The 23,543-nt window shown below is 33.2% G+C and overlaps 1 protein-coding gene and 1 pseudogene across 1 annotated transcript; both read right to left on the bottom strand.

Annotated features, from left to right (window-relative positions):
- Positions 1–11,892: 11,892 nt before the first annotated feature.
- Positions 11,893–20,240, bottom strand: LOC145948144 (CCR4-NOT transcription complex subunit 10-like; annotated as a pseudogene).
- Positions 20,241–20,264: 24 nt separating this feature from the next.
- Positions 20,265–21,007, bottom strand: LOC145948135 (uncharacterized). The gene is made up of 3 exons (XM_083057892.1): positions 20,876–21,007; positions 20,664–20,799; positions 20,265–20,533 (listed from the first exon to the last, which is right to left on the bottom strand). Exons 1-3 carry the CDS (start codon positions 20,972–20,974, stop codon positions 20,265–20,267), a joined length of 504 nt encoding a protein of 167 aa, XP_082914018.1. The 5' UTR covers positions 20,975–21,007.
- Positions 21,008–23,543: the final 2,536 nt, after the last annotated feature.

The following is a 23,543-nucleotide window of genomic DNA, read 5'->3' as shown; positions in this document are numbered from 1 at the left end:
TGATTTTCCTCGATTGGCTCTACTTTTTTTTTACTTGAAACATATTTTCTCATTCTCAATTTACATATATGTAAATTATTTATTGCCACACAATTGTTCTATAATATTTAAATATATAAAAGATAAAAGTTTTAATATATAAATTTAAATTACTTTTTATAAATTTTTATATTTATAAATATATAAATTGTTATAAATTTAATTATTAAATACAATATATATAAATTGTAATATATACATTTTTTATCGATAATTCATTCTTTCTGTGAGGTTACGAAGGAAAGACGGTCATCACGAGCGAGCGTCTGGCAGATACGAATGGAGCGCGTATAGTGGTATTTCTAGCTTATTTTTGAAAAATGCGTTGTTGGAATACAACTTTATTATATATGGTTGGATTTGGCATTAAATAGGTTTTCAGAATTGTTATAAAAAAATTTTTTTAATTTTCAAAAATTATGGAGGGGGGGGGATTTCGAAAAATTTGACATTTTTGAATAATTTGATTGCACTGTTTTAAAGAACATTAAAAATCATAAAACTTTTATTTGAAACATTTTTTTATATCTTTTACCGTTTTGACGGTATTAGCTCAGAAATAAATAAACCGATTTTTTTCAAGGGGGTGTTTTACCTCCTAAACGTCGAGATACGCTGCTAAAAAAAAATACGGGTCTAATATTTTTGAATACTCTATAACATATATTCAAAGCTCATTAAAATCGGTGAGAGACACTTCCGACCGTTCCCGTAAGTCTTCTTTCCAGTATGAAATATTTCTTTGGCAAAATATGATATAATTTTATTTGTCCGAACCTTCCTAAACTTACTGACCATACCTCGAGCTCGCCACATGTCGGAGAATCCCTTTTTTTCCTTCCAGCTAAAAGAACAATCAATAAAACTAACGGATATAAATCCATAAACCTTTTTTCCGACACGAAACTTTGTCTAACAAGGAGAGTACCCCAACTGCCAACCGAGTTTTTTAATAAGCTTTGGTGTGGTGGTAGGTGAGGAAAATATATAAGATTACGCCTCCAACGTTAGCCGTAGATACGCAGTAGTTTTCGAGAAATCGAGGATTGAAATTAGGCGAGCACGTTATGTATCTTAAATGTTCGCGGCTCGTCGTTGGTTTATTTTTTTTTCTTTTTTAATTTAACTTACTTTTTATTGCAAATGTAAATTATTCTATTTATTCATAATTATTTATTGGCATTATTAATTATTTTAAATGGAAGAAATAATTAAAATCGTTCTAATAAAATTATATATTATTCAAAAGAATCTTTCGAGAAATAATTTATTTCGAAATAAAATTTTCAACATTTTATAACGTGACCTCGACTGTTAAAAACAACTTTTTGTTTTTAAAAATTGACAACAATTAAAATATAACAAAGTCGGATTCTAACTTGAAACTAATGCTAGAGACGACCGTTTAAACCTAACAAAAGAGCTGACCGTTCTTCAGGTATACGAATTCTCCTTTGTTTTCCCCTCTACTTGTGCCTTTTCTCCCTTATGTGCGAATCTTTTGTGGCACCCTAGAACAGACTGGTTTTGTGCGTAATATATAGTTTTATTAGAACGATTTTAATTATTTCTTCTATTTAAAGTAATTAATAATGCCAATAAATAATTATGAATAAATAGAATAATTTACATTTGCAATAAAAAGTAAGTTAAATTAAAAAGGAAAAAAATAAAATAAAATAAACTAACGACGGGACGCATGATCTTCAGATCATAAGTCTAACGCGTTCGCCGCGCGGCTAACCGGATGCTGCGATAAAACCTTTAAATTTAAGATACATAACGTGCTCGCCTAATTTCAATCCTCGATTTCTCAAAAACTACTGCGTATCTACGGCTAATGTTGGAGACGTAATCTTATATTTTTCTCACCTACCACCACACCAAAGCTCATTAAAAAACTCGGTTGGCAGTTGGGGTACTCTCCTTGTAAGAAATATAATATAATTTTATTTTACCGTCCGGATCTTTCAAATCTGCCGACCATACTTCGAACTCTTGGAACGAAGATCCAGCTCAGTTTTCGTTTATAATTTGATCAAATAATATCTTCATATATTTTAAATATAATATAATATATTTTTAAATAAACGCACTGTTACGGAATATGCTCATTTATTACTATTTAATGTGAAAACTATGAATTATAACTATTGATTTGAATTATCCTTCGAAGTAACGATTTGAGATTATTCCAAGAGGAATTTATTGTCTTGTTTTAAGACCTTCTGTGTCATTACTTCCTTCGCGAGGCACCCTCGATACCTCACTTACGGAATGTCATCTTAACTTTTACAAGCCAGAAAAAAATTTTATGTACTTGGTGTCGCGACACTACCGCGTTGCTTGATTACCTTGAGAAAGATCTTTATTTTAAAGAGAAAAGATGTTACGTGTCGGCAGGTTGAAAGGCTAGAGATAAAAAAAACCGAAAAGAAGGGCAATAAGGGAGAACTCAATCCAAAGAAACAAAGCAGACACCTTTTATTACCTTATATGGTAATATGTCTATACATATAATAATATATGTCTATATAATAAGTAATTTTTATTCTGATTTGTTCCAATACTAAATATCGCGAAAAATAGTGAGGATTGAGGACCTCGCAGTCGATGTATTCTACAGGAATCATATAGTCTGGTGATAGTGAGCCTAAGACAATAACGATAGCGATCTTTTCGAAAAGAGCGCATACGTGAGATTTTCTAAATCTTTGTTCTTTGTAATTATGCGATAAAGGAAAACAATCTAATTTAACAATCGAGTCACAGTGGATTGTCGTATTTGATTATTTATCTTTAAATTAACTACATACTTGTTTAAATAAACTTGTTTAAATAAACTTGTTGATACTTGTTGATAATTACTGTGTTTTTGTTCAAGTGTCTATCGATCGTCCGTCGGCTATCTTTAGCCGAGCCGACAAAATTAAAATTTCGATGTTTCACGAACACGCATGCACTAATAATAAATATCGTATCCCTTATAATTTATTTTCCATTACGTCGCATCATTTGCGTTTACAAGATGCAATATGATCTCGAATTACTCTTTGCGAGTATACAACGACACACGCGACGTACAAAATATATGTACTTTACACAATATACGCAACACACTAAGAAAGAATCAAATAAATGAAATATACAAAATATACACGATATACGAGATATATGTATAAGAGATATGTACGAGCTCACTGCTTCGACAATAATACAGAGACGGTAGCGATACATAAGCGAAATAGAAGCGATAAGATGACTGTCGGCGGCAAGATTTTCTGGGAGAGAGAGTACTTACGCGAACACAGGGCTCGGACCATGATACTTAAAATATTTTGCAGTTGGGATGACGACGTCTGTCTTACTGGTGTCCGGGTCTCGTGGCGCTTATGGATCCTCTCGTGGTCGCTCTATTTGGGCCTCCGCTTTGCACGCCGGTCCGCCGAACAGTGGAGAGCCAGACCGAGGGCCGAGGCCCGCAGGAGACACGCTGCAACACGCAACGTAGTGGAGGGGATGACGCACACAAGCAAAAACTGCGTACATGTAAACGCATACATGCGCGAGCAATTCATTTTGGGATTCTATTCTTGAAATAGTTGCATATATGCAAGTTCTACATTGCGAATTATCGCACCTGAAAATCCCTAAAAAGTTATTCTTAATGATCGCAACCATAGGCGTCCACAGGGGGGGGGGGGGGGAGGGCAAAACGGGCACTTGCTCCCTCCTGGAAAATGAAAAAAAATTTTTTTAATTAAATAATACAAACAAATTTTTTAAAAATACCAAAAAAAAACCTTTCTCAATTTACATCTACCTTGTCGCGATGAGAAAGCTTTAATACTAAAAAATGTAAATATATTAAAGCAAATTCCCCCCCCCCCCCAATTAATCAGCAAATGATATGCCCCCCCCTGAAAAAAATTCTATCGCTACTGAAATATAAACGCAATTTTTCATTTGCAATGCAACGAATGGGTAATACCATACTTTTCAAGAGAAATATATACATTTTTAGAGTTTGTTGTCGCTCGTGGACGAGAACGAACATAAAGCGGACGTATCTAAGCGCGTTTTAGCGTATGATATCTGGCTTATAAAAAAAAAAAAAAATATATATATAGGTAGCGGATCTTGGGGGGGAGGTTAACCCCCCTCTTGGAAATTAAAAGAAACAGTTTTGCTGAATTTGTTTAAAAAATATAAGTAAAGAAAAACAAACATTAAAGAGCTATCGATGTCGTTGATCCTGGAATAAATAAATCTAATCATGAAACCAAAAATATTAAATAAAATAATTTTGCAAACCCCCCCCCCCATTATCGACGTCAGGATCCGCTAGTGTATATAGGTATATATATATAAGTGAACATATGTAAGAAATTTAACGAATTTATAAGATAAAGATTTAATAAGACTCTGCTCACAATAGAGAAAATATTAGGAATAGAAATAAATATAAAAAAGAAAAATAATTTTTTATACACACTTATACACACAGAAAAATACATATTGTATTTAAGTAAATATTACTTGTTTCAAGTATTTCAAAAGTTCATATATTTGCAAATCTATCATAAGTTTATCATAATAAGTATCAAATTTATTCAAAATGTATTATGAATTCTAGTAGGTAAGTTTAATACTTTAATCAAGAATATTAAATTAAAACAAAAATTCTATTTGCTTATTAAAGAGTCTATAGAAACCAAATCTGATTTTTATAAAATATTATAATATTCTTTAAAAGAAAATATTTACTTGTTTTGAGTATGTACATGATAATGAATATTTTTAAAATTTGTGATGAGTTTATTTTTAGACTATTATCAAGAAAATATTCTTTGTTAAAGCTAACTGTTACTTAAAAAAAAAATAAACTAAACAATTATTTTTTTTCTTAGCAATATAATAATAATATTTTTTTGTGTAGTATCATTGTGGATATTTGGTGAATTATTGTTATTTTTAAGGTATCCATGTTTTAATTTATTCGCTGAGAAAATGGTATTAATAAATAATCTAGATGATGTATGTTATAGCTCATTTCTAATTAATTGGCTTTAATTCCTGTAGCGCTATTGTGCAATGGATGGCGATAATTTTTATTACTATTCTATCGCTATTTCCCTGTTTCTATCGCTATCACTTACTGGCTTGTGCAACGATCTTTATAATCTAATCCGACTCGTCTCTCTCTCTCTCTCTCTCTCTCTGCTTTCCGAATCGAGTGCCTTATCGATTCTAGATCTTATCTAGGTCGAAGTTCCGGATCCGTGCTTTGGACTCACAATCAGTGCTATAGCTCCGTATCGGAGCTTCCACTTTTCCCTTTTTCTATTTCCCTCGCACTTGTATATTGTGGGTTTTATTAAAATACGTCAGCGTCTGTTCCTCGTTTTGATTACGTTATATTAATCGATGAAATATTTTCACCTGGCGTGCCATTGTTCATTCTGGGTCAAGTCTCCACTCGCCGTAGATGTTATTTGCTCTCTTCTTTCGCCGTCATCGCATGAGATCCCGTCGTCCTGCTCTGCATTCCGCCGTTACGGTACGATATATTGAAAAAAGAACGTCAAAATTCGGATGAAAAATGCCAAAAATCGAGACGCTGCAATGCGAGATTGCGTCTGATCCCTCGCTCGGGTCTCTCTCTCTCTCTCTCTCTCTCTCTCTCTCTCTCTCTCTCTCTCTCCCTCTCTCTCTCTCTCCCTCTCTCTCTCTCTCTCCCTCTCTCTCTCTCTCTCTCCAAACCGAGAGAACGGAGGCCCTAAAACTAACCGCGGCCGGACCGTTCGACCCTTTTGTGTGACGGATATTCGAAAATACACAATATATAGGTACATATAATGATTTTCTCTCTTCTAAAAATGCACTTTTTTACGCAAATGGCAAGATAAGAAAAAGGGCTTTGTATTATTTAGATTGTGTAGACACATTTTTTTAAAATTATTCAATTTTGTAAAAAGGTTGAAAAATCAATTTTCAAATATTAACAATTTCTAAAAAAGAATTTTTTAAAAAACTCAATTTTTATAAAAAAAAATTTCTACAAAAAAATAAATTTTTCATAAAATTTCCTAATAGTTTACCTCTAGATTTTTTCGTCAATGTATTATAAATACACACACACACACACACACACACACACACACGCACGCACGCACGCACGCCCGCACGCCCGCACGCACGCACGCACGCACGCACGCACGCACGCACGCATGCATGCATGCATACACATGCACACGTTCCATACAGCATGCATATCCAAAAAATGTTTAGAAAATATTTCGAAGATATATCTTATCGCTTAAAGACATCTTGTCTCAAGCATATGCATACTGGAGTACAACACACACACACACACACACACACACACACACACACACACACGCACGCACGCACGCACGCACGCACGCACGCACACTCAAGATAATTAAATCTTGAAAAAATGTTAATTTTTCAAAAAGGAATTGTTTTACAAATAAATAGTTATTAAATATTCTTAAAAATAATTTATTAATAAAGCAGAGATTACAATATTCTCTAAAAAAATTTAACTTTTTAAAATACTAAAACAGTTTTTTTTTGCAGGATCTGTTACATGTAATTATAAAGTAAAACAAATGTAAAATGTATATTTTACTTTAAAAAATTTATTTTGAGTCGTAAAATTTATCATACTGAATTCACTCTTAGACTATTTTATACAAATATAATTACATTATTTTACGACATTTTGAATAATATTTTCAATAATATTTTACCAAAAATACATGCTGTTTTATTATTTAAACGCGTAAACATTTTAGAAATAAATTAAAATATATAAAATAAATTATTAAAATATATTATTTTAGACTAAAAAATTATTTTATTTCTTGAAGTAAATATTTCTAAATCTTGAAGTAAACAAAAAAAAAGAAAAGAGCAAAAAAAATTAAAACTTCTAGTCTGATAAGCTCTGTTTGGTTTAATGCGTAAGTCTTTCTCTGAAAAATGACACCATTTTTACACACATTACTTTGTAATATATACACTCAGCCAAAAAAAAGCAGTACACTTAAAAAATAGTAAAAAATTGTGAAAGTTCAAGAATTTATAACTCAGCTAATAATTATAATATTAAAAAGTTTAAAAAATGAAAATGAAACTTGAAATCTGTAGTTTGAGAAAATTTTAATGCCGATTATGCCGTGAAATGATCAGTTTTGCAATGACAAATGACAGAGTGAGAACCTGCAAAACTGATAAATAGAAGGTCCACTTTTCTGAATTGTACGGCGTAAATCGGTTGACCTAACTCAATGGGACAAAAAGCATGTGAAAATTCAAACTTTTCTCTTTAAAATGCACTTTGGCGGAACTTGATACGACAATTTTTCGCTGAGTTATCTCAATTTGAAAAAAGTCGGTTTTTTAATGACAAATTATGATTTAAAATGTGTATCTGCTACCTTTATCAATTCGAACCGTTGCAATCTTATTCAAGAATGTTGAATGCGGGATGTTCCGAAGCGATGCAAATCGTGCCGGGCATCTTGCGCAAACAAAGTCCGAATAGGATATTCCCGGGGTTTTCGCCGGTACAAGTTTGGCACTACTTCCTCGGAGATCGGAGGGTATCCATGAGGATTTCCCCGCGTAAAAAAAAGAAAAAAAAGAAAAAAAGAAAAACACAAAAAGAAAAAAAAGAAGAAAGAAAAAAAGAAAAAAAAAGTCACATTGTTTATAATCACATCTGTCTATGTGTTTGTGTGTGACTTTATTCTTTTTTATCTTTTTTCTTTTTTTTTTGTTTTTTTTTACGCAGGGAAATTCTCATGGATACCCTCCGATCTCCGAAGAAGTAATGCCGAACTCGTACCGGCGAAAATCTCGTGAATATCCTATTCGGACTTTGTTTGCGCGAGATGCCTGGCACGATTTGCATTGCTTCCGAACATCCCGCATTCAATGCAACATTCTTGAATAGCTAAAATGTGATTCTTAAAATCGGCCACAGAGCCAAGCCCGAAAATTAATTCTAATTTTTCGGCACGGTATCTCGAATTGAGATTACAACGTTCCATCAAATTAATAATACTCGACTTATTACAACGGAAACATAGGCGAGAAAAATATTGGTCCGAAAAGTCGCTGAAGCGGAAATTGAACCCGCGTCTTTCGCTTGCCGGGCGACTGCTCTTACCACTAAGCTATTCAGACCCTTTCGATCCTATATTTTTCATTTTGCCTTCTAATGGATGTTAGTAAATAGCGCCATGAGTTAGGCCGAGACGCATTATAAATTAAAAAAATTCTTTTTATCGGCTCTCAGTATTTAATAACTAAAATGTGATTCTTAAAATCGGCCACAGAGCCAAGCCCGAATTCTTGAATAGAATTGCGACGGTTCGAATTGATAAAGATAGCAGATACACATTTTAAATCATAATTTGTCGTTAAAAACGGACTTTTTTCAAATTGAGATAACTCAGCGAAAAATTATCGTATCAGGTTGCGCCAAAGCGCATTTTAAAGAGAAAAGTTTGAATTTTTATCTGCTTTTTATCCCATTGAGTTAGGTCAACTGATTTACGCCGCGCAATTCAGAAAAGTGGACCTTCTATTTATCAGCTTTGCAGGTTCTCACTCTGTCATTTGTCATTGCAAAAGTGATCATTTCATGTAATCGGCACTAAAATTTTCTCAAACTAAAGACTTTAAGCTTTATTTTCATTTTCTAAATTCCTCGATATCATAATTGTTAACTAAGTTATAAATTCTTGAACTTTCACAATTTTTTACTACTTTTTAAGTGTACCACTTTTTTTGGCCGAGTGTATATATATGTTTGTGTATATATGTATATGTATAAATGGAGTCCTATTTTAATTTCCCCAGGCAAACATCTCGAAAAATATGGAAGATACGGAAAAATGTTTCAGACAATAGTTGTAGGATTTGAATGGGGGCAGATGATGAAAATATGGACTTGACCTTGAGTGACCTATTGAAGGTCAGGTCAAGGTCATCGATGTTTTCTTAAATGGAACCCCCTATTTTTTATTGCATATTCTTGTAGCCCTTGTCGAGACGTTTTCAAAACACTACCTATTGATGTCTCTTACGTAAGCCGTTTCCAAGATATAAAGCTTTAAAATTGACATACCGCCGGCATTTGCATTACCCGATGTACACCGCGGGGAGGTTGTTCAGTCGAATTTGTATATCAAGTGGCTCTAAAAAGGGCAGACTTTGTGTGTGTGTGTGTGTGCTTCTTTAGTAAAACTTTTATCTCTCTTTTTCTACCATTTTCTTATCCTTTTCCTTACATTAAAATAACCAGAAGAAAAATAATTAGAGAAAAGTTTTAATAAAGAAGCACACGCACACACACACACACACACGCACACACACACACACACACACACACACACACACACACAAAGTCTGCCCTTTTTAGGGCCACTTGATGTACAAATTTGACTGAACAACCTCCCCGCGGTATACATTGGATAATGCGAATGCCGATGATATGTCAACTTTGAAGCTTCGTATCTTGGGAACGGCTTGGGTAAGAGACATCAATAGGTAGTGTTTTGGAAACGTCTCGACAAGGGCTACAAAAATATGCAATAAAAAATAGGGGGTTTCATTTAAGAAAACATCGATTACCTTGACCTGACCTTCAATAAGTCACTCAAGGTCAAGTCCATATTTTCATCATCTGTCCCCCTTCAAGTCCTACAACTTTTGTCTGAAACATTTTTCCGTATCTTCTATATTTTTCGAGATGTTTGCCTGGGGAGATTAAAATGGGACACCCTGTACATGTAGGAACAATCGTAAGATTAAAGTAATTTTATAGTTCTTGTGAAGAAAGTTAAAGTTTATATATATATATATATATATATATATATATATATATACAGGGTGTCCCAGATTACCCGTACACCCCTTTTAAAATGAAAATAAATGGCTTTTATCAAAAATCGCGAACATTTTTTATGTAAATCGGGTATGCTCTATCGAATGGTGATATTTTCAACTTTTGATTCCGACCTGAAATACGCCATCCGGACCGGAAGTTTAATTTTTTGAGGGGAACATGGTACTTTTTATTACAGATTTGAATTGTATGTGAAAAAATAAGAAACTTTTGTATCAAACGTTTTTTCTGAAAGTGCCTCTGTCAACCTTAAAATTGTTACCTACCTTTCATCAGTTACTACCTTTATTGAAGTTCATAATTTCATCACAGTTACTTTCAAGGTCAATTTTAAGGTTGACAGAGGCACTTTCAGAAAAAACGTTTGATACAAAAGTTTCTTATTTTTTCACGTACAATTCGAATCTGTAATAAAAAGTACCATGTTCCCCTAAAAAAATTCAACTTTCGGTCCGGATGGCATATTTTCGGTCGAAATCAAAAGTTGAAAATATCACCATTCGATAGAGCATACCCGATTTATTTAAAAAATGTTCGCGATTTTTGATAAAAGCCATTTATTTTCATTTTAAAAAAGGTGTACGGGTGGTCTGGGACACCCTGTATATATATATATATATATATATATTTGAGAGATAGATTTAAATACAATCGTTCTGAGATGTTGATCATACAATAGGTGAGCGAGAACTGTCCTTGCCGACGCTTCGCCGAATTTATTATTCTCTGTCGCTCGTCTCAAATTGTTCTCGAATCTTCGATCATAGGTCTGTTTTTGTGATCTTGTCAAAGTAATCGCAAGTCTTGTTTTTCGACCTAACGGTCTCGTCAGACAATACAGACCGAATACTGTTTTGTTTGCTCGTTTCTTAAGGGAGTTAGTCTACAGTAAATAATCGCTTTTAATATCGTTTTGCTCCTATACGACAACCACGACTTATAATATAATTCGTTTTAAAATAAATTTGTTCCTACATATATATATGTACAGGGTGTCCCATTTTAAAGGATCCACTCAAATATCTCAGAAACACTGCGTTGAATCGAAAAATATTCAATCAAACAAAAGTTGTATAACTTCAAGGGGGACGTAAAGGGGAGTTTACGATGGCAGTAAGCAGTAAGCAGTATGAAATGGGATTTGCCTATTTCGTTACTCCCGGTCTTTACATCCACTAAAAACAGTATACTCTCTATTCCTACAGCCTTGTTATTGCCATTGTATGAAGGTAAGATTACCGAAAACTGAATAATTTATAAGATATTTTGTATTTTATGTCAAAACACTGCATCTTTCAAGCTTCATAACTTGAAAAATACTTAACAAAAGAACATTTTATTATAGTATTTTGGAAAGCTCTCGAGGTAAGCTACAAGATATTGTAATGAAAAATAAGAGGTTCCATTTAAGAAATTGAAGGTGACCTTTACGTGACCTTTAAACGATTATCTAAAATCAAATCTTTACCACTATCTTATGTCCCCCTTGAAGCCATACAACTTTTGTTTGAAACATTTTTCAATTTAACGCAGTGTTTCTGATATATTTGAATAGATCCTTTAAAATGGGACACCCTGTGTATATATACATATATATGTGTGCTTCCCTTCTTCTTACATTATAATAATTAGAGGAAAAAGAAGAAGAATGGTTGAGAGAGAGAGCGTAAAGGAAACGCGGAATGGCTCTGATTTGTTACGCGGTACGCGTTACGCGGAAAATATCGGTCCATGGGACTCCAGCCTCACACATACACATGTTGCGCGTACAATTGCCTCGACAATTTATTTTCCATTTATATACATGTATACGCGCGCGCGCACGTGCATATTCTTGCGCGAATTACAAGTATTTGTAGCTTCATGGAGTCATATATTTCATATATCTCTTTTGATTCTCTATCCCATTGTTAACGATATCGTGGACAACGTTGTTTTATTATTGATTTTGAAATATCAGCGTGACCTGGAATTTCAAAAATATATACCATACATTTTGTAATTATACATCAATATCCAATCATACATATACCCGGAGCGTGCAATAACATTTATCAAAAATTAAAATTTTATAGACACGTCTATATGTATATATTAGAAATGTGTGTGTGTATATATATATATATATATATAAAAGAAAACTATCAAGACGAGAATAATTTGTGACTTTTAACCGACTCAAGATTTTAAATTAATTGTAATCTCATGTGTAATGCGAATAAAAAATTTTTATTCTTTGAAACTTTTAATTAGACTTGTTCTGAAAAAAGATATTACCCAATTGTAGCTCTATGTACAAGGCTAGCATTATCACTTGTGTAGGTATATCGCAATCCGATTCTTTAGACATACATACCTAAAATAATAAAAGTTTTAATAAAAATTAAGGCAAATATCAAGAAAAGTTTGCACATGTAATTTTCAATTCATCTTTACTAGTCGTGTTATATGTATATTATCGTTATGAATTTGGTTTTATTCTTTTTTATTTTAAAAAACTTTTTTAATTAAAAAAAAATTTTTTTTTATTTTTATTTTTATTTTTATTTTTTTTTAATTATAGAATACCTACACTAGTATATAATATATAAATTTATATTGAAAATATAATATTATATGTGTATAATATAATGTATATCCCCCAAGGATAAAATATAACTCTTGAGATGTAAGATCCATGAAAATTATCTTGTTAATTATTAATAATGTTAACTTGTGATATTAATGTTTGATAATAATATGAATAATTCTAGTATATTATTTAATCTGAAATCTTTAGAAAACAAGAATAGTAATTTGATTCAAGTTTTTTATAATTTTAGTACCTTTTATGTTAAAAATATCCAAGTTATTCGTGATTGATATACACTTGTTTTAAAGTTTCTCCAGATTTATCTAGTTCACCTCGTATGACGTAAGCTACAGCCAAGTTGTAACGTAACACGGCGATGCCTGTAGAAAGTGTAGTAGGATACCACGCTGCTACAATCGAAAGAAACGAGGAATTTATCGGGCAACTTGATATTAAAATTATTCGAGTTTATAGAATTATCATGTAAAAATATTTACATTCCGAGAAAAGTCGACTAAAAACGAGAAAATAATTACTCGTCAAAAAACCAAGTTGAAAAAAAATTATATACATACACACACCCTAATCATTTCTTTATTCATAGAATCTTTCGAGTAAGAGTAAACGCATTCTCATTTATTTTAGCTTGAGAAAATTTAAGGAAAAAGCCAAGAAAAATTGTTGCTTGATTTCTTTCAAACAAAAAATCCATATAAAAGAGGGAAAAAAATATTATTTTCTAAATTCACTTTTTGTAGGCCTCGCCGTGACTCGCTCCATCTTTTCTCCATCCAGATCTCGAACATTCTCCGGCAGCATCGATATAGTTTATGCAAATCTTGAAGATCATCCGGCTTGAGATACTCGAGCGCTTGGCTAATTTTATCCATACATGTCAAACTTGAGGCGGCATATAAATTGCCCAACAGTTTATACCAGGCAACTTGTTGTTGAAACTTAGTAAAGCCTTGGCATGTTCGAGGCCAAGTATATAATCTCCAAGGCACACAAGGAAATATATGCGCTAGCGGCTAATACGCTAATTTTCAAATAAAAAGATTCGATAATCGTAGCTCGGGACATTAATGTTGCGTGCTGCGTATCTAAAATATATAATTTGTACGAAAGATTATCGATTACACGTAGACACACATGCGAAAAGAGTGGAGGAGGGAATAAGGGGGTAAAAACGGAAAGATAGAAAAGAGCGAATGAGATAGAGAAACGCGGGGGTATATAAATTGTATATCAATGAATTATATAATTTGTACACAAGTTGTGACTGGATGTTTGCGGTAGTGGTGTACTACTTGTCGTCGCTGTTTGTGAATTTACTCTAGCTGTTTGAGGAGGCACATTAGGCTCGTTACAATTTGGTAATAAAAATAACGCATTCTTCAGGCATAAAGATGCAAACTCCAATGTTGGCGGTGGGATTGCATAGGATAAGCCTTCCGAATGATAATTAACATGTTTCGCAAGAGATGCGGCCAATATAATTTTCTTGCGAATACCAGAACCTATAACTCGATGCGCCAAATCTTTGCGTCGCTTTGGAATATTAAATTCCACTTTGTTTGAATAGAAAAGATATAGAGATGATAGGATCATCGCATTACATATATTACACACCAAGCACACGGCACATGTGACCTTGTATATATAATTTTCATAAAATAATTCAACTAAAATAAACGCAGTCACGTGCTGTCGAAATATAATAGTCTAGTATAAAAATAGAATCGATATCATATATATACTTAGATACTTGTGTGATTATAGATGCAACATTCTGCCATTCTGAGCCAAAGTTTAGGATTATTATGCAATCTGCTTTGTGCAGCTTCTGTGAAGCGATCAAAGGCTTTGGATGCTTGACCAGCGTGCAATAACGATACACCCAGACTATGTACATGAGCTCGTAATGTTTATCGCGCCACCCAGTGTGTATAGCGACTGAGATGATGAAGGATCTGCGCGAACCAAGTGTTTTTATTATTCAACGACGCACTTGTGCGTATAAACAATTGGCAGTATTGTCGAAAAAGAAAAAAGATCGAATCGATTTGTTCGCTATCGACACACACTTGACGTGTTTGAATCAAAATTGATTTCGATATAATATATATACAAGGTATTATAACGAAATCAATTTAATACATCTCCATAATGATTTTAAATATATCATAATCATTTGTATATTTTGTATCATGTAGATGATTAAAAATACAAGATTTATAAAAATAACGATATCGAAACATGTTAGAAGCAGTATACACATATATAGATACTTGCTTATCGTATGAATAAAACAGAGTCGAGAGATGCATTCGAGCAAAATAATACACGAGTCGTATTAAATATAACAGCTTGTATACATGCTACACGCGCGCGCGCGCGCGCACACGCACACGCGCACACACACACACACACACACACACACACACACACACAACTTACCAGTGTCTTAAACTTGCACACTCTTCTTCACTGCACACATGTTTTCATGTAGAGCTTTTTCAAGATAAAAGTAAGCTAAATTTTCGCCCATTGCAACATGTAAACACGCTACATTGTTATAATATAACTGCCCAAGATTCTCCATGTAATCTGTAATTTACATATTAATGCGATAATTTATACTAGTGCTTACACACACACACACACACACACACACACGCGCATATTCTGTTACATTTTAAATGTAAAACATTTATTCCATACACGTACAAAGCAAGCACATGTCTCTCTCTCTCCTAAGGGATTCTCTAATCTTTACTACAGATTCAAAAAAATATGCGAATAATATGTGTTTCCGTTTTCTTATCGTATGAATTTATTTATTATATATCCATCTCGTCAAAAGTGCCAATACTTTGTGTATAATCTCTCGCTAATATATCAAATTTTATACCATTCCCCCCCATTGCTATTACCGTACAAGTATTATTCGCATATCATTCGCATGGTTGAAAATATACTCTTAACCCGACAAATTTAAAATGCATAGAATTTATATTAAAATGTTTCACCTTGTTTTCAATTAATACGAAGAACGCGTTTATACAGATTCTTACAAGCAAATGTTTCCATGCATATATAGAATTGAAGTAACACTCGTAACATGCTTGAAATCTAAATTTTCTATCGTTGCGGAATTCAACAATTTCATCGCCTTGTTGTAATTTCCTCGTTGATACTCTAGATTAGCCTGAAAAAAAATTGTCCATGTATTCTGGAAATAATATGAGTAATTTTATTCAACTGTGCGCGAGAATATGTGTATTCGTATAAATTTTATCAAGAATATTGCGCACAGCTGAATTCGATAAATGCCACACACACACACATATATATAAGACTGCGTATATACACGTGTGTAGCGTTGTACAAATTCGTACAATATTTACGAGTAAACACACACACACACATACACAAGTATTTGCACTCGCGATATCGACGCATACTAACAACGAGTCCCCCCCCCCCCCCCTATCCCCACCTGTCCTATCTAAATCGAAATTTACCATCTACGTTCAAAGTTTTTTTTTTTTTAATTAATACTCGAGGTAAAGTTGTACGCACAGTCAAGATCACTGTACAATCATTTTTTTATCATTTACTAAAATTGCAGAGAACATGATAATCTTTGCGATAATTAAAATTTAATGTTTGCAGTTTGATCGTTACGATATCTAGATTTAAAATTTGAAAAAGTTGCGATATATAATGCCATCGATCAAATCATGGAATCGATATGGATTCCAAATAAACAAAATCTGTCCTACAGAGAACTACTTGTCAATCTATATCGCGATTCATCTATAAATCTATATCTCCATAACGGGTTAATGCGCCAACGAGTGATTCTGTATATTATTATGATAAATAATGATCATGCGTTACCGCTGCAGTGCCCAGCGAAACTATCGTTTTCCATTCTTTTTTGTAGAGTTTCAATCCATGTGAGTCGAAAGATATATTCTTGTTTTACATTTCAAGAGTTTAATCTTGAACGCATTTGTCGCTGTATCATCATCGATGTCTTGATTTTCTTGTTTCAGCTCCTTAATCTTAGACTTTATTATTGCATCCTTGTCAACGGACTTTATTATTCCATCCTTGTCAACGAACGATATATAGAACCATCGAGAATAGAAGATACATGCCGACTCTCGACATGCTTAAATATCGAAAGAGCTGCATCTGGTTGCTCCATTATCTTAATATATAATTTAATCAGTAGCAGACAAAATTCGTTAAAGTTTCTTTTACAATCGGAAAAAAAGTACATGTATATAGTTTGTACACGCACCGGCATTAATGGTGTCCGGCGTTAGATGTGTGCGAATACGTGTATAACAGCCGAAAGTCATAACACGTATGTCGCGTTACGTATGTGTGCGTATGACTTTCGGCTGTCATACATGTATTCGCACACATCTAACGCCGGACACCATTAATGCCGGTGCGTGTACATGCGTACAAAATCACATAGCCATGGCTAGTCTCTCTCTTTGATAGGTTATCCAAATTTTTTATTCGCACACATGTGACAAAAGTTTACATAATTTTATGAAATGTAAGCAATTACGATACACGAAATTTAAACGAATACGACGCGCAAATATTATCATGTACATTCTTTTCTTCTTGTTCTGTTCAAGTTCTCTCTCTGTGTGTCAAAAGCCCCCCGTGTCCACACAATTAAGGGTCAGCAGGAGCTCCAGGCAAACTCCGAATAGAGTCCCTATAATAAGAGTCTGGACACCGTCGCTGTAGCTGCCATGTCTGGGTCGAAACCGGAAATTCACAGTTACAAAGCGCGAAACATTCAAATACTATAAAAACAAATGCAAACCAAATTTTTTTTTATGGCTTAGTAATGATTTTTTTAGTATAAATATTTTGTAATAAACTTTTTTTGCAAAAAACAATTTTCAAAAAATAGAATTTATTGCAGTTGAAATAGAATAATTCAGTATGATTATAAGAAAAAATCTTATTCATGAAGATAAAATCATAAAGTTATACATAAGCACATCAAAAGCAAAATGAAAACAAGTCAAAAATTATCGTTCTTTAATTCATCATTAGTATATACATACAAATTCTAGTTGCAATATATGCAAAATTTAATTGAAAAAAATATATATGTATGTGATGCGAAGAGCTGCAAGACCTTGTTGTCTTTATATATGTGTAAAGATTGGATTTTACACTAATTAAGTGGACTCATTGATAATACCTGTAATTAAAATTTCGGTTAATAAAGCAAATTTTTAGTTACATATGTATATATATATATATAATTTATTTTTATTATATTATAATAAATGAAAAATAAAATTTATAAACGTTATACAATAAATGTGTAATAAATTTTAATTGACAATAATAAAATATATTATAAACAAAATTGAAACAACATCGAAACAAAATGTCCATATATTAAACAAAAAATAAAATAACATTTTTTAATCTATTATTGTCTTTTATCATTATTTAATCTATTATATTAATATAACTAATCTTTGGATTAATATTAACGATAAAGATATAATTTTATTTTACTGTAGTATGCATAGTCATACTTTTACTTGCAAATTCAGGCCTTTTTGAGGACTTAACTTTAGAAGATTTAATTTTAAGACGAAACGCATGGAATCGTAAAATCATTTTTGTTTTTAAATTGTGGCATGTCGGTAGAGAATAATCAATGTTATTGAACTGCTGTACGAAAAACTGTTTCAAACTAATGTGTTTTTGTACACGTGCATAATCATAATATCTCCTAAAAATAATTTCCATATTAAGAAAAAACTTAAAAGTACGTGGATTAACAAAGAATAAATTACATCCTTCACGGCGTTTTAATAGTGTTAATCGATTATAATAAAAGGAATAAGATGGTTGATTAGAACCTGTTTGTTGAATGCAGTTTTTACAAGTTCTTTGATTTCGTTTAATACTATTCATAATATACCCGGCAATATTATATAAACAATTTTTTTCAGTTTTGCACAAATTAATTTCTTTTTTAACCAAGTTAAGATAATTATTGTTAATATCGTTTATAGACGACTCATTCTCAATGATATGTATATTTCGATTTTGTCTAACAATGTTCAAGAATTCAGAAAAAAACTCCCCATCATCTTCAAAATAGCTACTATTAGATACATTTTTCATATATTGAGCAACTAAAATCAATTTCAAATTGTTCTTGAATTGGAGAGCATTAGGAATAATATTTTTCATTCTAATAACAGAAAATAAATTCTCGATGCAATCTTGTGTGAATCTTCCTGAGAGTACAAACTGAAAACTCATTTTATTTAAAAGATACTTTGATAATTGAAGAAATGACGTGGTTGACATTAATACGGCAGTTTGTATTGGTTTCCATGTAGATGGTGTTCCAATTTCCATTAGATTAAAAAGATCAATAATTTCATTTAAAAACTCAATTGTTTCAGAATATTTTTGTGGTTTCAACATGGACAATGCTAATGCAGGATTACGATTAGACATAAGATCAAACCATCGTGTAATTTGTTCAACAAACCATGACGTTGTTATATAGTCTAATTGAGAAGTCTCTTGTGATAGATATTTGAGTTCAGAGCTTACATCATAACTCAGTACACTTGTCGAGTTTTTAACACGCATTTTAGCAAAATGTTGATTATTAAGATTTAAGTTTTCATCATTTAATTTTCGAGCAGGTTTGAATTCAATGTTTTTTTGAAAATTAGCTAAATCTATAATATGATTTATTAACACTTTATTAGATGGTAATTGATGTTTGTTTACAATGCTATCTGAAAGTTTAAAAAGTCGGTTAGTAACTAAACTACATCTAATGTTTTTAAAAATATGAACTGCATCAGAAAAAAAATAAAGTCTGCGAGATTTATCACACGGATGTTCACAGAAGGTTTTAATAGTTGAGTATCGAGACACATTTACTCCAAATTGTTTCCACATACTTTGATTTGATCCTCCCATGTCTGATGTAACAGCGTGTACTCGCAAACCAATGCTTTCTGCTTTTTTAATAATATCTTCTATAATGGATTTAAAAACTTGACTATGTATAGAGCCAGATGTAAATGCATATCTAACAACCTGTTTCCATCGACTGGCAATTCCACCAAGCAAAAAAACTATTGCATGATTTGCAAGAGGTTTTTCGCAATGAGTACTTGTTTGTATATTATTTTTAGTTGCAGTAGGTATTGTCGATTCACCCAGAATTCTATTTGTTGACGTACAATAAAATCTTCCAGACGTTATGCTCATTTCATCCACGATAAGAATACAATTTTTATCTATATTGCTTCTAACTTGAACTATTTTAATTTTTAAAAACTCATATATTTCATCACAATTACCAGGTAAAAACTTTAAATTTTCTAAATGACGACTTAGAGTTCGAAGAGAAGGCAATGGAAAATTATTCCGAAGTAATTCTTCATATCCATGCGATCCGCAAGTAAATTTTAAGCGATAAGCTTTGATTAATGTGTCGTTAGACCAACGCGGCATTTTTTTGTAAACATTAGTCAAAAGTTTAATCTGATCTTCATTAAATAACTTATTCATAGCATCAATAGATTTTGTTCGTACATCTTGTTGTAGCCTCTTCAGTTTTATTTTCATTTTCCGCATCTGTATTGCCATTGTTTTTCTGCTTTTCTCACTTCGTCACAAGAGCCTCTCCATTTTTTTAAATCTTTGTTCATATTCGGAAATTGTCTTGGGATGATTTGACGCCAACTCAGTTTTTTCATTTTCACACTTCTTTTCTATGTTCAAATTTTGTGGCAGCTCCAAAATTTCTATTGTGTCTTTATTTAGTGGCAATTCTGAAATCTTGATTGTATTCGGCTCCAAAATTTCTATTGTGTCTTTATTTAGTGGCAATTCTGAAATCTTGATTGTATTCGTATTCCTTTCTTTCTGAATAGGTAGTTCTTGAAAAATAAAAAACACATTGTTATTTTGTCTGTTAAAAATTAGGAATTATAAAACATTTTATCTAAACGTATTCAATTATTTTTACTGTTATAGATTTTAATCTTAATTATGAATTTTAATCATTACTTTGCTGACGATTATTTTTTATTAATTCTGTTTTGATTCGAGCTGCTTCTGGAAATATTGTGGGTATAGCTTTCCATTTTAATTTTTTAGTTCCATCCACTCTTACTTTTTCCCATTGTTCGTCATCAAAATGAACCTATGCAAACAACAACATTAAAAAAGATATAGAATACAGAAAAAAAATTGTGTCAATATATACAAATATAACATACTTCACACAAACGCGAATCTTTTCTTGGCTGCCAATTACTCCGTCCTATATTTGCTATCCAAAGATTTAGCAGTTCTTTATCTTTTGGAAAACTACACATTTTAATCCCTTTTGTGGATAAATTTGTGCAAAATTGGGCAACACAACCAGGCATTTTAAAACTGCAACTGATATAACCTCACTAAATTAATCCATATGAATAAATATAACCTATATATATATATATTAAAACATTACATTAATTTAATTATGATATAACATACAATTATAATAACACAAACACAGTTTTTTTTATACATTTAATACTTTATAAATTTTAGCTTCTTTGAGCATTGAACTAAATTAACTGAGAACTACTGCGAACTACATTAACTCAACCGGAAGTTCGACCCAGACATGGCGGAGCCAATCAGATTTTAGACATACGGTGTCCAGACCAGAGAGAAGACTGAGAGACGTCACGGCCCGGTTTTAGGTGATCCCTGAAAGCGATACGCCCTCTGTGGACATAGAAAACGTGGACATGAACTACATAGCCAATGTCCACGAATGTTCTCAGAGGGTAACGCATAATGTCCACAATTTTGGTTGAGATCCATGCTAATGTGCACGAAATGACGTATATGTACAGTGGTGGTCAGTGAGGTTGCGGGACATATTTTTTTTTAATAAGTTTATAAATGTGTAGTAAAATTTAAGATACAAATCTTTTCATGTGCTTATGCGTAAATATGAACGATCATGATGTCAAATTTGCGAATAATGCATAAGTACATGAAAAAATTTGTATCTTGAATTTTACTGCACATTTATAAACTCATTAAAAAAAAGTGTTGCAACCTCACTGACCACCGTACATATATTAATATCGCTCTCTCGCTCGCTCGCTCGCTCGCTCGCTCGCTCTCTCTCTCTCTCTCTCGCTCACTCACTCACTCACTCACTCGCTCGCTCGCTCGCTCACTCACTCACTCACTCACTCACTCACTCACTCACTCACTCACTCACTCACTCACTCACTCACTCACTCACTCACTCACTCACTCACTCACTCACTCACTCACTCACTCACTCACTCACTCACTCACTCACTCACTCACTCACTCACTCACTCACTCACTCACTCACTCACTCACTCACTCACTCACTCACTCACTCACTCACTCACTCACTCACTCACTCACTCACTCACTCACTCACTCACTCACTCACTCACTCACTCACTCACTCACTCACTCACTCACTCACTCACTCACTCACTCACTCACTCACTCACTCACTCACTCACTCACTCACTCACTCACTCACTCACTCACTCACTCACTCACTCACTCACTCACTCACTCACTCACTCACTCACTCACTCACTCACTCACTCACTCACTCACTCACTCACTCACTCACTCACTCACTCACTCACTCACTCACTCACTCACTCACTCACTCACTCACTCACTCACTCACTCACTCACTCACTCACTCACTCACTCACTCACTCACTCACTCACTCACTCACTCACTCACTCACTCACTCACTCACTCACTCACTCACTCACTCACTCACTCACTCACTCACTCACCTCACTCACTCACTCACTCACTCACTCTCACTCACTCACTCACTCCTCACTCACTCACTCACTCACTCACTCACTCACTCACTCACTCACTCACTCACTCACTCACTCACTCACTCACTCACTCACTCACTCACTCACTCACTCACTCACTCACTCACTCACTCACTCACTCACTCACTCACTCACTCACTCACTCACTCACTCACTCACTCACTCACTCACTCACTCACTCACTCACTCACTCACGCACTCACTCACTCACTCACTCACTCACTCACTCACTCACTCACTCACTCCTCACTCACTCACTCACTCACTCACTCACTCACTCACTCACTCACTCACTCACTCCACTCACTCACTCACCTCACTCACTCACTCACTCACTCACTCACTCACTCACTCACTCACTCACTCACTCACTCACTCACTCACTCACTCACTCACTCACTCACTCACTCACATCACCTCACTCACTCACTCACTCACTCACTCACTCACCTCACTCACTCACTCACTCACCACTCACTCACCCTCACTCACACAATTATTGAATTTTAGTTGATCCATGTTCGAGCTTATCGTCCAATGCGCCTTTTAAGTAATAGTTTTTAGAGAAAATTTTCATGTTCGTTGTAAGGCTAAAAAAAATAACCCCTTCATATCAATGCTGGTGGCATAGCGGAGAGCACAAGACTAGTAAATACGGGAACCACGGTTCAAGACTCTAGGCTGTCATAATTTTTTTTTATTTTTTTTAATTTTAATTTTTTTTATTATGTTATATGTACATATAATATGTATTATTTATTACGTAGAAGTAAATATTCCGCATATATTTATTGTTAGAGACGCATATATCTTCCTATATTAAAATGCATAAAATAATTATAATATAAATAAAATATTTTTACAGAGAAATCTCTCGTAATACATAATACATATTATATGTAGAAAATATTTTCTCTGTAAAAATTCTATTTTTTCTGTAAAACAGATTACGATTATTTTATACATTTTAAATTTATAAGGAGATATATGCGTCTCTAACAATAAATATATGCAGTACTCTGCGTTGATACACTGCTT

This window comes from Prenolepis imparis, unplaced genomic scaffold (assembly GCF_030444845.1).
Source record: "Prenolepis imparis isolate NDT839.2.m4 unplaced genomic scaffold, iyPreImpa1.0 SCAF_2, whole genome shotgun sequence".
Lineage (NCBI taxonomy): Eukaryota > Metazoa > Arthropoda > Insecta > Hymenoptera > Formicidae > Prenolepis > Prenolepis imparis.
Note: the sequence above shows the minus strand (reverse complement) of the source record. Positions and strands in the feature narration are given on the sequence as shown.

Bases quoted from the DNA above. Each gene is read 5' to 3' on its own strand.
- LOC145948135 (XM_083057892.1), bottom strand. From the start codon at position 20,974: ATGTGTAGTTTTCCAAAAGATAAAGAACTGCTAAATCTTTGGATAGCA. The intron at 20,800-20,875 runs GTATGTTATATT...TTGTTTGCATAG, and splicing joins AAGATTCGCGTTTGTGTGAA to GTTCATTTTGATGACGAACA. The intron at 20,534-20,663 runs GTAATGATTAAA...TTATTTTTCAAG, and splicing joins AAAAAATAATCGTCAGCAAA to AACTACCTATTCAGAAAGAA.